Genomic DNA, 17,080 nt, shown 5'->3' on the forward strand with positions numbered 1-17,080 from the left:
CTGCTGACTTTCTTTTCCGTCAGAGTATAGAACTTTGTATCAGAATGGACTGGAATTTTTTGGCAAAGCCCCCCCTTACCTCCAGTATTGAATTCTTTGGCTATCTTAGAGAAAGAAATTTGAGTTTGGGATTCTGCTTGTAACACCTCGAGGTGTCAGTGGTCTGGGTCAGGGTCAGCGCCTTCCCTCCCACCCCAGGCCCTTTTTAGTGTCATTTAGAAGAGCCCTCTGGACAAGGCAGCCCCAGCAAAGAAGGCTGCTTTCGGTCGGGGAGATCTTTTGCTGCCCTTTAAGGATGGTTGTTTGGGTTTCGTTTTTTACTATTATGACCATTTTTGCTGCTTTTTTTTTTGGTAGAAATAAAAAGTGATTATAGATTTGCAATCATATGGAACTGAAAGGATTAAAAATAAATAGCCCTCCCCTCCCCCAAGTAAATGAATAAGTGAGATCATTGTTGATACCCAGACAGGTGCTGTGATAATTCTGATGACAGAAGGTTGACTTCTTTCTCCATTTTTAAAATCTTGTTCCAAATAATCCCAAATCTTTAGCCTAATCTCGTTGCTGAGGAGGCCCAGGCCATGGAGGAAGAAGGCATGATTTAACGTTAACGTTTTTCTCCCCAGGGCATTGAGACATGTAGGGCACTCTGCTTTTTGTCTGTGCAAAACTGGGACGTTCATGAAGTTTTCATTTGTCAGTGACCACATTGCTGGCCTGTAAATAACCCCAGCTTCTTTAGTCCTCTCCAGGAAATGGGCTACCCGGCTGCATTTACGGGATGCCTGTGTTTTCAGAGGGCAGGGGCCGCCCATCATCAACACAGCTGCCACTGTCTCTTCATTTGCTGAAAATTGGTACGGACTTTGTTTCCCAACTTTGGATTTGTAATAAAATGCCAAATTCTGTCAAACAAAAGCGTGTTTAGCTCCTACATCAGATTCCTACCTAGACCAAGCCACTGTCTGTCCTTTTATTGCCTCTTAACGGGAAATGTTTGCCGTTCTTTGAAACTGTCTGGTCCTTTCCTCTTTCGATAACACTTGCTTCTCTCTCATAGTATTTAGACTTTTCTGATTGTGGCCTCTCGGGTTATAATGCCATTGAGAGGGAGCCTCGGCGGCTGGGCTCTTGGAAAGCGCGTGGATGTGAGCCCGCTGGCCGCCGTTCTGGGCCACCAGGTGGGCGGCTGATGTCGAGCGGGGCTTCTGTTGTTTGCCTCCCAAGCTGTGGCTTTTCTGTAAAGAGCTAATGAGGGGGAGTTGTGAAAGGGGGTGGGGGGTGGGGGGAGAAGCTTCTGCCATAGTGAGAACCAAGTCGTTGTGTATGATGGTGGATGAGGAGGTGCTGGCTGTCCTCGGATCACTCAGGACTTCACTCCTGCTCCTTAACTGTTCCCTGACAATGTGCTGAATTCTCAGCGTCCTTTCCCTTCCCAAACTACAGCATACTCTATCCCCACCACCACCGCGTTGTGGTATAGACTTTCTAAGGTTCTGCAATTCCATTCTGCTACCCTAAATAAAAATGCTCTCAAAGGTTTTGTGGCATGACTTTTTGTCGTCAGACATCCGCCGTGGCCTAGAAAAAGTAGCCACAGCATCGCCATCTCCACTCACCTCGATTGCTGTGGAGGACATGTTGCCCTGGGGCCCCTCTTGGTCTAGAGTAATGGCTCCAGGATATATCCTCCGGGATAATCCCAGGTAGAACAAGCCCCTTTCTGAATCTCGCCCCCCAGGCTTGGCAGGGAAGACCACCTAGCTCCGGTGCAGCCGTACCGTGGAGCTGGAGCCCTGGATGCCTTTGAGTCCCTGGGTTTGTGTCCTCACACACTGCAAAGGCCTTTAACCTGTGGCAGGAACATGGCATTTGAGTCTGAGAAGACGTGGGGGTCGGGGTGGAGTTGGGGGTGCACTGCTCTGCAAGGTTTCTGACTGCAGTGTGCAATAATCCTAGCTCAGAAGAAATCCAAGGTCTGCTGACCACAGGGAAGCTCCGGTTTAGCTTCAGATTTCCTCATCTGCTCGACCAGGTTCCTTTCAGCTGGAGCTGTTAGGATCCTAACGATTGATTGATCTCAGGGAGAGACCGGTGACCTTGGTTCTGGGCCCAGGACGCAGAGCTTGGCCATGTAGGACAAAGAAGGGCGTCCACCCTGGCATCACCCCCTCACCCTTCATCCTCACTCCTCCTTAGCACAGGAGGGTCTCCCAAAATCAAAAGGGTTTTCACAGGTTCTCTTCTCTTTGTCCCAGGCCCTGCTGAGAGCATTGTTTGTACCCAGAGCACATTTCTCTACTTCTTTTTCCATGCCTATGTCCTGGCCAAAGGACAGGTGGGCAGGCCATAGTGATTAGGGTGATAAGGAAGGGCTTACTCTCACCCCTTAGTGAACAGCCTAGCAGGGAAGCCTGGCCTCCCAGTTAACAGCACAGGAATTACTAGGAACAAAAGACACTCGGCCCTCTGGGAATGATGTCAGGGCACAACTGTGAGCAAACTGAATTTGAGATGGGTGTTTTCATTTCACTGACTGCCTTTAAAATGACTCAGGAACCTTGTCAGATCACAGGCAGACATCAGGAACCCTGAAATGTGCTGTGGGCATAAGTGAAGATTGATCGTGCCTCAGGCACAAAGGTCGCTGACCCCTGCTGTCTGTCCATGCTATATTTAATTGAATCCTGGGATCACTCACAGATTTCATGCTGGTGTTTTATAACCATGAGTCCGAATCGGACCCTCCCTCGGCCAGTTTCTGGCTTCCAGGACTCATGCCCACTTTGCCTTTTCAGAAGCCCTTCTGTGGTGGACTCTGAAGTCAGCAGGGGCCATTCTGGCTGGCAGCACACGGGGCTCTGGGCTGAGTTCTGGGGGAGACGCTCAGGATAGACTCAGAACCAGACGCTAGGGAGATGGTAGGTGTGTGGGCCAGCACCAGACCCTGGCAACATGCCAGGCCCAGAGAGGGTGATGGAGGATGGTTATTGTCTGTCCTCATCTGATCCAATCTCCATATTTTACAGATGAAGAAATAGATCCTGGGAAGGGAGGGGCTTGACAGAGATCCCAGCTAATAATGACAGAGCTGAGATTGGAACTCACGTCCTTATTTCACATCTTGTCCTCTCTCCTTGATTGTTTATCAAATTGACCTTTCTGCACCTTAAAAGTGGCCTGTGAAAGATCACAAGAATTCTCTGGAAACCTCTCCAAAGATCAGAGCTCCAAGGGCCTAGACATCTCTAATGCCCTCATTTTACTCTCAAGGAAGCAGTCCTAGAGGGTCTTTGGCTTGCTGAATGGAGGTTGTATCAGCAGCACAAAATATGCTCACAAAACCTTCCATTTGCAGCCGCTGTTCTGCCGGGGCTGCCTTCTGAAATGAAGGGAAGGGGCCAGATTAGGTTCTGCAGGCCTGGCATTCGTAGCTGGCAGGTGGGGGTCAGTGTGGCATCTCAGCGCTGTGTGCAGCAAGGATGAGGGGTGGGGTCCCTGGGCTAGTTGGAGGCTGATGCTTGGCTCTGCCTCTCCAGTCAGGCATCTTCCTCTCAGGAGGAATCTCTGCAGGTGGGAGGGCCCCAAGAAGAGGGCCCAGAAGGATGAGGGAGCCGGGCTGGGCTCTGTGCAGACCTCTAAGTGACACTTTGCCTCCTAGCACCCAGCCTCGCTAGTTTGTCATCCACAGGTGCCTGAATACCTCTGACCCTGCCTGCTGGACTCCCAGAGGTCTTGGCTTTCTTCAGGTTCAGTTGAGGGCTCTCCAAAGAAGACTTCCACATTATCAGCAGCCATATAAAAAATGCTCTAAATCACTAAAAATTAGACATGCAAATTAAAGTGCTTTTGAGCTTCCAGCCTCATTCCTGGCAAAGCATCAAAGATGACATGAAGGAACCTGGGGCTCTGACGCAGTGTTAGTGGAGCTGGCAAGTGGTCCGGCCATTCTAGCAGGTCATTCGAAACTATGTCCCAAAAGACACTGAGCTGGTGAGGGGCCCTCGAAGTGTAGGCTTCATCTCAGGGACACTGGGACCGTGAGAGGGCTAGAGCAGGAAAATCTAGGAAGAAGATACGGGTGGGCCGTCCGGGGCTTGCGGTAAGAACCTGGCCAGGAGGCTGTTGTCTTGGACCAGAGATGAGGGCCTGGCATGGGGGGGGGGGCGGGGGGAATGCTCAGTATGGAAATGACTGAACCTTCTGAGCCGGAGAAATGCCAAGGGTGGGCTGATGCCACAGACAAGGAAGGGCCAGTGGGTTCTTCCTTCCTGCATCTGCTTCTCTCCATGAGAGCCGCTTGGGACAGATCAGGGCTTGAGGTGGGGGATACAGTTCAAGTCGAGAGGACCTCAGTATGTGCAGAATCCTATTATGGCAGACGTTAGACAGGCCGATATGAAAAAGTCCCTGTCACTAAACTGTGCCTTTGGCCCAGTGGTGTCACTGCAGGGCGCACAGATGAGGCTTTCAGCAGAAAAGTCGGGAGTGGCTGAAAACCCTGTGGTCTAGTATCAGATAATGTGCCAAGAGGGATAGCAGACAGGAAGAATCCGGAGAGATTTGAAAAGACCAGTCCAGTGCTGAGAAGGGAACAACCAGGAGAACATTTCAAGGCCAAGGAAAGCAGTGCCGCTGGGCCATGCAGCACCCCAGACGCGGCCTTGGGAGAGCCATGATGAAGCGGGCGCCTCCCTCTCAGCAGAGGTGGCCCAGTATGCCACACACGGTTTGCCGGCCATGGGCAGTGGGCCGCTTTGGGGAGCAGGGCATGGCTGGGAAGGGACTCTTAGGGTATGGTTTGGTTTTTAAAGTGAGAATAAAGCTCTTTTAAAAGCAAGCCTAGGAGCTAGCGAGAGGGGACAGGATCTCTGGGGCGATGAAGGTGTCTCCCTTTCCATTCCCAGAAAGCTTCTCTGTTAAGATGTGATGTCAGACAGGTGACATCAGGAAGAAAGTTCTTCAGCTTTTGAGCTGAAAACAATCCTTTTTTTTTTTTTTTATAGATGAGGAAGCCCATTGAGAGGGAAAGAGACTTCATGGAGCTTGGGAATTGGGAGTACTTGAGTGCCAAGAGTCCCTCTCACAAACATGGCATGTCTACTCCCTGCCCTTCAGATACTTGTGTAGTAGGGCTGCCCAAACACTGCCCTTTACGACATACAAAAGGTCTTGTTTTCCCACAGTCGAGAGCTTTGCTCTGACATTAATGATTGTCTCCTTAAGGAGGTGTAAGAGTCAGTGTGGGAAGATGGCCACATAGATGTCGTTGGTCGTGCTGTGAACTGGTTATATGCTTTGACCCAGGAGTACTTGTACCGGGTATGCCCCAAGGAGGCCAAAGACAGAAACAGTGTTCCAGTTATTCCAAAATGTGCGTAGCAGCATTTTTGTGTATGTATGTGACAGCAAAGAACTGGGAACTAAATGGGGAGGAGGGCCCATTGATGGGGGAAGGGCTGAGGGCACTGTGGTCCAGATATGATAGAACGTTACTGTGCAGAGGTGATGAAGAGGAAGAATTCAGAGAAGGGGGAGAAGATTTGTATGCTGGAGATGGAGAAGTGAAATGTCCTCGGTGATGGTGACAAGGAGGTTGGCCCCTTGAGCCCTGACCCCACTGGTGGCACCTCCTGGCACAGACTCCAAGGTCACCCTCCATGGGCTTCTTGGTCTCTGTTATGATTGTTTGGGTGGGGGTTGCATGTAAAGAGGAAGGATGTCAATAAAGCCTTTTTTAAAAACAGCAAGGTGTGGAATGTTTCTGGCCAGGTCTGCACTCCCCTAGTCCTGGGCATCTCCCAGTTAACCCCAGGCCGATAGCCAAGTTCATTCATCACCAGGGTGACACCTTGGAAAGCACTGGTCAGCACAGAAATCTCATGGAGGAGCAAATGGGTCCTTTAGCAACAGTATCAGTGAGAAGAACAGGACAATCAGGATCCTATGTGGCAGGAGAATGTGCCGTGTGGGCCCACCCATGGTGGGTCTCAGCCAGGAGAGAGAGAAGTTGTCTGCTACTTCTTCCTACCGTCTTCCTACCCCTGCTTCGTTGGCCCTGCCATCTCCACTGAATGCTGCTGTTTGGAGGGGGTTTCGTAGCCTCCCACTCCCAGCTCAGCTCAAATCCTTGACTGACCCTTTCTCAAAGAAAGAGTAAACACTGCCAGGCTTTCTTAGCAGAAAGCCCAGATACACAGGCTTTTCCCAACCCTGAGAAGGCAAAATACCCTTGCTAGTTACTCTGGGACTGGCCACAAAGCTTTCCCTACCTTGTTCTCTCAGTCTTGGCTGCTGAAGCCTCTTGGCTTCCCTAGCATGAGATCCTTAGCTGCAGGTGACAGGCTTTAGAGCAATTATTGAGGTACTCAGGTGGGGAAAACCCTTCTTTGCACTCTTTTTGATCCAAGATCTTGTTTATAGTGCACATTTCAGAATTCCAGACTATAAACCAAGTATATCAAATAGCTCTAGGGTTCCAGTTTCCCCAGTTTTCAAAAAGCTTTGATTCTCTTTGATTCTCCCATGAAAGTAGAGACAAAGCACAGCCACCCTGGACCCAAATTCCTGTCCTTCTCATAGATGGCCCCAAGCTTTGAGAGGTTTGGGGCCACTGTGACTCAGTCTCCTAAATAGTCTTTCCTTTTCTTCTCCTCCCCGAATGAGGGCCCTGTGCATCTGTCAGAGTACAGCCCTCTAATAGTATCACTGGAGCGATATTGGAACCCTTTGACTCCCCTAGGAGGTTCCAAATATACTATCCTTTAATCTGATCATCCCTTCATTACCTGTCAAAGGCTCTACTCAGACTAGTCCCTTTGGACAGAGACCTAAAAATGTGGGCATTCACAGGATCATAAGGGGACTTGGGGAGAGACACTGTGGGGAGCCCCTAGGGGGTCTTTGAAGGCTGTAGCCTTGAAAGAGGCCAATTTGCAAATAACCTGGTAAGAGGAGGCCATCGGAGTGCTCAAGGGAGGACTAAAGCTTCTCTGAAACTCGAGTTCAACAAGCCTCAGAGCTCTGGAGAGCAGTGATCAACAGCTTATTTATTACAGACTAAACCTGGAATCGTCTGGCTTCTTCCAATGCAGTACAACCCCCAAAACTTGGACCAAGGGACCAGACTCTGAATCTTCGATCTATCCCTTGGGTCTTGGATGATCTAGGGCCTCTGTGCCCATGGTGGCCTCATGCAACGCAGTCAGTATGGCAAAGGAAGTGAGACCAAGTGAATAGAATGAACTCGGGTCTCCTCCCCTCCTTTCCCCTCACTCCTTCCACGATAGGTTAGGCTAGCTTTTCCTTAAAAGGTTCTGAAATTGCCCTCGTGGTTTAACTAAGGCTCAGACTCTTGATGTGGCTTTCTGGTTCCCCAAGTGTAAAAATCTACAAGCTGGGCCTGCTGCTTGACTGACTGTCATGGATCACCCAGGCAAGGCAGCTGCCCACCACAGCTTCAGCGAGGGGTTCTTTTTCAACGTCAATACCTTACTACGAACTAAGAAACTCTCTCCTTGTTAGGGATCAGGTCTTCCTGGAGTGGTTCATTTCTTCTCAGTATTGAACCCAAACCCCCGGGAGCAGCCTTTTCCTACCAGAGGAGATAAATCCAGCCCACTAAGTCCGTTTCTTTGGAAAATTCCACCCCCTTCCTTGCTGTCTTTCCTCTGTCAGGGAACTGGCTTGTAGGGAGCCCTCATTTTATCATTCTGGACAGTGACAAGCACTCAGATGTTCAGCAGCCTTTCTAAGAACAAACCCTCCCCAGCTGAGGAGGAAGTTCTCCCAGCAGACAGAAGACTGCTCCAATGGCCTCCATTAGACACACCCTCATTAGTCATGATTCTAATGAATCACAAGCTTGCTGTTTAAAATTTCCCAGGAGCTGGCCCAGGTCCTTGATAGAGAGACTCCCCCCACAGAGGAAGTCACTCCTGCTCTCTATTTTCCTCCCTTACAGCTCTAATTATGGCAGGATTTAGCCCATTCTCCAAAGAGACCAAACTGGCTAGGCCCCTTCTATTGCCACAGCCTTTTTCATGGGCCTTCAAGGAAGCTTCCCTGACCAGGTGGGTTCCCCACCCACTGACAGGCAGCATTCAGGGCCAGAAGGGGACACATGCTTGGGGAGTGGCACATGGGTATATTTATTTGGCTTGAATATGCATTTTGTTACGAAGGTTGGGGGGGGGGTTTTTCCCCTGGGAGAAAGAGGGGGGAAAAAGTAGATTTTGTTCATTAAAAAATTTTTATTTAAAAAATAGACTCCATTCTCTATCCAGCTGCCAAAACACCCTTCCTCAAGTGCAGAATGGCCGTGTCACACCTTTGGCAAGCTCCAGAAGCAGCCTATGAACATCAGGACCAGACAGCCAGACCTCTTTCCTCCACAGCTCTTCCTGCCCCAGGCTCCCTTTCACAGCCAGGCGAGAACACTTATTAACTGCCTGCTGTATGCAGGCACTTGGCACAGATCTAACTTGACCCTCACAGTGACCCTGGCAGCTAGTTGCTGTTATCTCCATTTTTCTGCTGAAACTGAGGCAGACAGGTGAAATGACTTGCCCAGGGTCCCAGAGCCAGAACTCAAACCCGGGCCTCTAAGTTCCACATGTAGGTTCCCCTCCTGCCCCAACGTGTTATGGAGAGGTGGTAGATGGAGCTTGAAGGGACCTTCGAGGTCTTCTAGTCCAACCCCATTTTACAGGTGAGGACATTGAGGCCCATGGAGCAAAAGGGTTCTGCCCACAGTCCCAAGGAGGGTACCTGGCAGAGGTGAGATTTGAATTCAGGTCCCCAGATCCCAGAGGCAGGCACCACACCAGGTTGTCTGTTAGAACAACGGATGTCAGAGGGAGACAGCACCTGAGACCTCCTTCGAGTCCTTCATTTTATAGCCAAGGAATCAAGTGCCTTGTCTGGGATCTCCCGTTGGCCAAGTGATAGAGACAGGGTTGCAAGGCAGGCTCTTCCTGGCCTCCCCACTAGCCTCATAAGTCCTTAAAGGCACACAATTTGATGCTCCTCTCTTGGTAGGAGTTGTGGAGTGCTGGGTCCAGCAGGGTTTGCAGCTCATGCAGCCGTTCCCAGGACTGGGAGAAGGCATCGGGCCCTTCCCCACAGCCACTGGTGGGGGAGACACTGGGGTAGCCAGGGTGGGTCATGAGCTCCATGGTGATGGCTCGGCCTCCCTGCAGGGCATCTTCCGGGCTCAGGACGCTCCCCACAGCTTGCTCAATGGCGGCCTCAATTCTGCTCACAGACATGTCCTTGCCCATAGTGCTTAAGCCAATGTAGGCATCGGGCCACCTGTGGAGAGAGAGGCTGTGTCCCTAGGGGGTGGACATTTGACAAAATCCCAGGGTCTCAGAGACCATTCTCAGTTACCCCTCACTCGGGGGGGAAGCCCTCAACATTCCTGACAAGTGGACATCCAGCTTTTGCTTCCAAACCACCAGTGAGGAGGAGCCCAATACCTATGGCAGCACATTCCCACTTTGGGACAGCTCATTGCTAGGGCATTTTTCCTTAAATTGTACCCAAATCTGTCGCTCTGCCCTCTTCCATAAGATGGCCCTTCATCATATTCGGACAAGCCTTCTCAGTTCTTCCAACTGACCCTTGGATGCTAATCAGCTCTCTAGGGCCTCCACCACCCTGGCCGTTTTCTTCCCCCAGCGTTCCCATGCCCTGCTCGATGGTGACTGAACGGAAGACCAGATGTGGCCTGACTGGCAGAGTACAGTCAGCCCCTCACCTCCAGAGTCCTGGAGGCTTCCCAAGATGTCTAACCCCTGCACTCTCAGCACACTGCTGGGCCATGTTAAGATTACAGCCAGCCCATGGTATGCCCCACCATTCTTTCAGATGACCTACTACCCTGAGGTACCTTTCCCAGTCTAATGTCTGTGAAACTGTTTTGGAACCAGATGAATGGTGAGACCCCAGTGGCTAATGGACTGAGGTCTCCAATGAAGTGCCCCAGGGCAGTAGGCAGAGGCTGCCAGGGGCTGGCATAGAAGCTGGGGGCTTACTGAGCGACTGGGAGCTGACACAAAACCGAGGGATTGCTGAGATATGGGGTCTGCTGCTCGCTTCTGGGCACCGCGATTAGGAAGGACTTGGGCACAACTGGAGAATGTCTGTGGGCGGGTGAACAGAATGCCGGGAAAAGAGACCGCAGAGGCCAGCTGGGCCAAGCCAAGCCGTCTATTAATGGCAAGCGGCTTTGACTCCCTCCTCTTCAAGGTATAACCCTGGCTATGGCTGCAAGGGGGGAGGAGTAGGTTGGTTCCGCTTGTTCCCAGAGGGCAGAACCAGGAGCCATGGGGAGAGATGAGAGCAATTCAGCCTCCATTTGACTTCCTGACAATTAAAACAACCCAGAGAGTTTGGCATCCAGCCGTTTTTCAGCCCCAGCTCTTTGCGACCCCATTTGGGATTTCTTGGCAGAGATACTGGAAGGGGGGGAGGTGGCCATTTCCTTCTCTAGCTCATTTTACAGATGAGAAGACAGAGTCAAACAGCTAGGAAGTGTCTGAGGCCAGATTTGAACTCAGGAAGATGATTCTACCTGACTCCAGGCCCAAACCCTACCCACTCTGCTACCCTGTGGCCTTGGGACACAGGTCCGAAAAAAGGGCAGCGTGGAGGTATGTGCTAAGGTGATGTGGGATGCCCATCATCCCCCAGTCAGACCCTTCCTGGAGCTCGGAGTAGAGTCCCAGCATTTCCACTTGTCGGTCCTAATCTTCTCATCCCTTGGAGATGTCACAGCCAGCATCCTGCCCCATCCAGGGTGGGAGACTGCCACAGCTGGAGAGAATCGTACAGACCCTTCCATCCTCTTTCAACTTTGAGGAAAGGCCAGGGCCTTCTCTGGGGCATTCAGCTCATAAGCAGCCGAACCCAGGAACTGCAAATCAATGACTGTCCCAAGCCCGATGCTTCCCCATCATCCCTGCTTCGTGGATGAGGAAACTGAGGCTTCCAGGGCGTGCTAGAGGTGGCCGGGGTGGGGGGTTGTCAGACTCCCAGGGGCCTTACCGAAGGCCTAACTCTTCGAACTCCTCCTTGGCGGCCTGGGCATCCTCCTCCACTGCCAGGGCGAAGGCCCGAAGCTGGGGCTCCAGCCACTCGCAGCGGTGCAGGCCGGCCTCCACCGGCACCCGGGTGTACCGGACTCCGTGCTCTCGCAGCACCTCCCCAAACACCTGGCGCACACCTGGGGATGGGATGGGGACGGCTGGAGCCCTGCCTCTGCTAACCTGGACAGAGGGACCCCCCCCAGGTCGGTCCTCCCAAACCCCCAGCAGCCCGGGACTGGGAGAGGCCAGCTCCCGCTCCTCGCGCTTCAAACTCGGACCCCTACCTGGGAGCACGTGCACGTGCTGATGGCCGTCCACGTGGGTGGGCTCCTGGCCCAGCAGCTCCAGGAAGCGGCTGAGCTGCGCGCGTAGCTCCTCCCGCACCTGCGCCCGAGCAGCGAAGGGGGGTTGGGGCGGGGCCTTCCCCCTTCCCCCTCCCCCTCTCTTCCTTCCCCCTAGGGTGGCGGCCTTACCTCGGGTAACAGTACCCGGCCCTCGGCCAGCGCCTTTCGGAAGCCCATCTTGCCCAGGAAGAAGCCACCCGGGCCGATCAGGGAGGCCCTGGAGCCCAGGTTGGGGCTCACGGGCCGCCCCTCGCTCAGGTTAGCGTGAAGGCCGGCCGGGATGCGGTGCCTGCTGGGATGGAGACGCTCGGGGGAACCCCGCGGGTCCAGCCCCGCCCTAGCCCTGACACGGCCCTCCCCCGGGTCCAGCCCGGGTCTGGACACCCGGGTACCCCCATCCCCTCGCTCCCGCCCAGGGCCTGGCACCTGGGCCCCCGCCCCCGGCTCCTCCCTCTCCCTCCCCGTCCAGACGCCGTCCGGATCCTGGCCGTGTCCCCCACTCCCACCTGCGGGCCAGCTGGGCCGCGGTGTCCGCGGACGCGCCATTGACCAAGAGGGAGACCCCGGTCAGCGCCCCGGCCAAGAAGGCCTCCACCATTCCCTGATCGCGCAGCGGGCAGTAACCGAAGTCATCCCCGGTGACGACGAGCCGCACGCGGGACTCGTTCATGGCGGGCGGGCGGGGGGGACCGGACTGGCCAGGGCCGATCAGCCGGCCGGGGTGCGGGGAGAGGACTGTCTGAGGCTGGGGCCGGAAACTGTCGCCTGCGCTCGGGGGGGGCGGGGCCGGGAGGATGCGGGGCGGGGCGGGGCCGGGAGGATGCGGGGCGGGGCGGGGCCAAGGTGGGAGCGGGAGTGGCCCCCCAGACTCCGCGGCGCGGGGGTCCGGAGTGGGACCTGGAGCCGCTGGGGGAGGAGGACGAAATCCTTCGGTGATAGTCTTTCTGCAGAGGAGGAAACTGAGGCCCGGGGAGGGGAGGAGGTCTGTCCCAGACCTTGGTCTTCTGTCTGCGGTGGGGGCCAGAGCCCGGCTGCGGTCCTCGGCACCTCGGCGGTTCTCCCCGTACCAGGCCCCGGGTGTCAGCACCCGCTCTCAAGCCGGGGTCTTGGCCTTGGTATTCTCGTGAACGACTCCTTCTCATTGGTCCCGAGTGCACCAGACTCAGTGAGGTTCAGTGGGGGAACGACCCTTTGTAACCTCGCGGGGCTCCTCTCAACGCCAGGATCCAATACAAAATTCTGTGTGGCGTTCAAAGCCCTTCACAGACCTGAGCCCCCCGCCCCCCGCACCTGTCCCGTCTCACACCTTGCCCCACCCCCACCCCGTCACGTGCCCTTCCATCCAGTGACAGAGATCTCTGGCAAGCTCCTTCGACAAGATGCTTTGTCTTCCGAGCCCTGGCATCTTCCCGTACCTGGAATGCTCCCTCCTCACCTCCCTTCACCTTCCTCACCTTCGGCCTCCTGGCTTCCTCCAAGACCCAACTAAAATCACACCTTCCACAGCCTTTGCTCATCCCCCAGTTCTGGGGCCTTCCCTCGGTAATATTTCCCCTTCCTCGTGTATGCACATTTGTAGATTTCTTTGTTCCCTCATTAAGGACGAGGTCTCCTTTCTGCTTTTCTTTGTACGCCTAGCCCTTAGCACAGCATCTGGCACATATCCAGACGAAAATGCTTACTGGCTGACTAACTAAGCAGTGCGCTGGACCAGGCGGGACTGATCGGTCCTCTCATTCTTATCACCACCACTCTGGGAGGTAGGTACTGCTGTCTTTTAGACATACCAGCTCTTGGGGCAGAATAATACTTCTTATGTAATTATAATGTATAAGGTAGCATCCAGATCGCGCTTTATTAAAGTGTGCAAAGTATCTCTTGGGCCTCACAACAAACCCTTTATCATCCCCATTTTACAGAGGAGGAAATCGAGACCACTGGCGGTGAACCTCATGAGATGACCCAAGATACCCACACAGCTAACAAGTAAACCCTGAGGCAGGATTTGAACTCATGTTTTCCTGTCTATAAGTCCAGCATTCTATCCACTGCCCCACCCATCTGCTAGAAAACCCAAGGTGGAACCTAGCTCAGACACTTCTAGTTCACCATTGCCTCCGTTTCCCAATCTGTAAAACACAAGGTTGTGAGAAAAACACTTTGTAGATTTTAAAGAATGATAGAAATGGGAATTGTTATTTCTTTAAATTAAATACTGTGCTTGGTGGGGTAGAGGCATACAAAGCCAAGTAAGACGTTGTCCCTGATCTCCAGAAGCAGACGATTCAGGGTTAGGGCTGTATTTATGGTATGACAGTGGGGTCAGAAGATCTGTGTTCACACACTGCCCACCACTTTTGCCAGGGCACCTTGGCAGGATTAAGCCAAGCACCTGCTCGGAGACCTCCCCCAAGGAACGAGAGAAATAATCACTAATTACCAATTACTCTTGGGGAGATTCAGGATTTTGTGCTCTCTTTCCTCATCCAGAAATCAGTCCCTTGTAGGTCATTCAACCAGTGCCAGAAGGACCTCACCCAACTGGGGAAGATTAGTTCTGATTAAAGATAAAAAGAATTTCATCCAGGCAGATTCTGGCCCATGGCGTTCTACTCCCGCTCACTTGTGTGGGGGCAGATCCTTTGTCTAGATTGTCCCAAGCTGGGGGTGGTCTGAGGAGAGATAAGTAATGGTTTGTCAAGTTGCATCCCCCAGCCCTCATTAGAACAGCTCCACTTCTCATTAATTTTGTGCATTTAAAAAATAGAATTCTGAGGAGAAGTCCTCAGTCTCCCCTGGCTGGACTGGCAAAGGCGGACAGAACACAAATTAAGGTTAACATCTTGGGTCCAAGGGATTAGGGAACCCAGGGAGTTTGAGGAGGGGGATGGCTGTGCGGAGGGGATAGAGACTTGAACCAGGAGGACAAAAATCTGCCCCAGGAAGAAGTGGAAGCCTGATCTGAGGTAGTGGCCAGCTCTGGGAATGGGAGCAGCTGGCTTCCTGTTGGGAGATTTGGAAATGCCAAGTTTTAGCAACTGATTGGGATTGTGGTATGAGGGAGAGGGAGGAGCCCAGTAAAATGCTGAAGTAGCTAAATAAAGTATGGCACCCTCCACCAAAATGAGGAAGCCGGGAAAGGCAGAGGGTTGGGGACGGGGAAGATGATGAGTTCAGTTTTGGACATGCTGAGTTTGAGGTGTCACTGGGACATTTGGTTTGAAATGTCCAATAGTCAATTGGTGGTGGAGGGTTAAAGATCGGGGGCAGTCAGCTGGATTCTGGCATAGTATATACCTGGGATCATTGAGTCATACACAGGTTCCAGCTAAGCCCATGGAACCTGAAGAAGTCACTGAGAATGGAGAGAGAGAGAAGAGATCTGAGGGGGAGCCTTGGGGGACACACATGGGATGATGAGGCAGCAAGAGTGGGGAGCCAATGAGGAGGGGAAGAGAAGAATGAAAAGAGCAGTAGAGAGGAGGGAATATCAGAGCAGGGAGTGTCCAGGAGGGGAGGGTGGTCCGGAGCGTCCAGTGGAGAGAGGTCAGAGTGAATGAGAACTGAGAAAAGGCCACCAGACTTGGCAATAGAGACCGCTGATCACCTTGGAAAGAGTGGTTTGAGTCAAGTGAGGGCATTGGAAGTCTGCTTGCAAAGGCTTGAGGAATCAGCGAGAGGAGAGGAAGTAATGGCAGCTTTTTCTAGGAATCTGGTTGGCAAAGGGAAGAGAAGTATAGGACAATAGCCAGGGGGTGGGGGAAGAGGACAACGGAATGGGAGGGGGGAGCCTGGGGACGGTGTTCTCCCAAATGGCTGGTGATTGACAAGTACAGGGAGAGGAGAGAAGTGGGGAGCTTCCTAGGGGCAGCAGGGGGTAGAGGATGAGAAGAGTCTTCAAGGGCTGTTGCGGAGGGAGTCGGGTGGGGCCTGGGGCTGCTTGGGCACCTGAGCAGCTGGCAGAGAGGTGTGGGGGAGCATCCTTCCCTCGCCAGCCTGCAGGTGGCCTTGTGGCCAGACCTGTATCTTCCAGGCAGAAATGCATCTGCTCCCTCTCCACAATGCCTGGCATATTGATTGTCTCCCTCCTTAGCATGTTAACCCCTCAAGAACAGACTAGTCTTGCTTAGCCTGCTGCACCTGTTGCATATAAGCTTGAGGTCGCACTGAAAGGAAAAGCCACCCCTCCCTCCCTCTGGCTCTGACCCTGGGAATGGGAGAATTGCTAGCCAAGTCCAGCCATGTACTTTCTCTTGAAATTTCTGTTCCTACTGCCTAGTTGCCAACATGGGCCCTACCCCTGAACAGTGCTTTCTCTGGACATGAGGAGGAAGGGAAGGGTGATGAATGAGGCCATATGATCTGACAGCCTAGCCACGTTCTGGTAGAATATGTGAGAGTCTTGATTCATTTTAGCCTAAGGGGCAGAAGGTCCCCATCTTTGGGGAAATCTATCCCAAATCAGTAAATCAAAATCATATGATCATCTTGTACTTTTAGTTCAGAATACCCACCTGGGAGAAAGCTTGGCATTTTAGGGGAACAAGACTGGAACCCTGGTAATTTTCTTTATCTCTATATACCACTGTCCAAACACTGTTCCTTCTGGCTGTACCTCCCCACCCTGTTCTCAAATAAGGCAACACACAGATCAAGAGAAGTTATATTGTTCAGATCTATCTGGCCAGCAAAGGAAGTTAAAATTATTCAAAGGGAAAGGAGAAAAGTAGTTTTAAAGAACAAAAGAAACTTCTGAATCATCTGCTCTACTCAGGCAGTGAGGAAATCGAGGGAAAGGTAAACCATAGTTCACAGTCTGCTGCCTATTCTCTCACATGGGGATAGGTACAATGCCCAGGTTGGCTGAGGCAGTGGCTCAACAGGGAGATGCACCTGCCCCCCCACCCCCCACCTCTGTGTATATGTGTGCTTCTCTCTCTCCCTCTCTCTCTCTGTCTCTGTCCCTTTCTATCTCTCTCTGTCTCTGTCCCTTTCTGTCTCTGTCTCTCTCTGTGTCTCTGTCTCTGTCTCTCTGTCTGTCTCTGTCTTTCTCTCTCTCCCACTCCATCTCATTGCTGTCTCTCAGACTCAACTGCCACAAACAACCACCCCTATCACTGCAGTGGGGTTCAAAGGCTCCCTGTGGGAAAGAACTCACCCCACTCCTCACTCTCTCTCTGCTGTTCCCTTCCATCTGCTTCTTCCTGTGGTATCATTCCCAGGTCATAAAGAATCCCGGCTATCTGTGAATTTCCCAGGAACTCCTGGGAAACTCTACCTGCAAAGATTTGTTTTCAAAGGTCCCTTACATTTATATCCCACGGCCTGGCATGTGACAGGCACCTAATACACACTTGTTAACCAATTAGAGGTTTAAAATTTCTGTGTTGTTATAAAAAAATGACAATATGCTCTAAATTTTATTTGACTAAATCATGAATTAAGAGTTGTTTGTGTAGAAGGTTTTTGTAAGGAGTGGGGAGGTGTGCTATGGCTAACCAGGGCTTGCTCTGGAAGCCCCTGCAGCCTTCTCCCTCTGAAAGAACCCTCCACCTGCAACCCCTTACTCTGATTGGTCATTTCCTCCCAGGACTTCCATTTGAAGAAAGGGCCAAGTAAGAGCACCGGCCCCAGTGTTGGGAT

General features: G+C 52.5%; 1 protein-coding gene across 2 annotated transcripts; it reads right to left on the minus strand.

Annotated features, from left to right (window-relative positions):
- Positions 1-8,235: 8,235 nt before the first annotated feature.
- Positions 8,236-12,177, minus strand: YDJC (YdjC chitooligosaccharide deacetylase homolog). Of its 2 annotated transcripts, XM_069100911.1 has the most exons (5): positions 11,944-12,177; positions 11,567-11,726; positions 11,378-11,477; positions 11,053-11,230; positions 8,236-9,315 (listed from the first exon to the last, which is right to left on the minus strand). In XM_069100911.1, the coding sequence occupies exons 1-5, from the start codon at positions 12,105-12,107 to the stop codon at positions 8,997-8,999; spliced, it is 921 nt and encodes a 306-aa protein (XP_068957012.1). In that variant the 5' UTR covers positions 12,108-12,177; the 3' UTR covers positions 8,236-8,996. The 2 variants fall into 2 exon arrangements, with proteins under 2 accessions (XP_068957012.1, XP_068957011.1); XM_069100910.1 differs by having other exon boundaries at positions 11,053-11,477.
- Positions 12,178-17,080: the final 4,903 nt, after the last annotated feature.

This window comes from Petaurus breviceps, unplaced genomic scaffold (assembly GCF_028583685.1).
Source record: "Petaurus breviceps papuanus isolate PSGF00001 unplaced genomic scaffold, PetGlider_PUasm1.0 428, whole genome shotgun sequence".
Taxonomy (NCBI): Eukaryota; Metazoa; Chordata; class Mammalia; order Diprotodontia; family Petauridae; genus Petaurus; species Petaurus breviceps.

Bases quoted from the DNA above. Each gene is read 5' to 3' on its own strand.
- YDJC (XM_069100910.1), bottom strand. From the start codon at position 12,107: ATGAACGAGTCCCGCGTGCGGCTCGTCGTCACCGGGGATGACTTCGGT. The intron at 11,727-11,943 runs GTGGGAGTGGGG...CCATCCCAGCAG, and splicing joins GCGGCCCAGCTGGCCCGCAG to GCACCGCATCCCGGCCGGCC. The intron at 11,478-11,566 runs GTAAGGCCGCCA...GCTCGGGCGCAG, and splicing joins GCCGGGTACTGTTACCCGAG to GTGCGGGAGGAGCTACGCGC.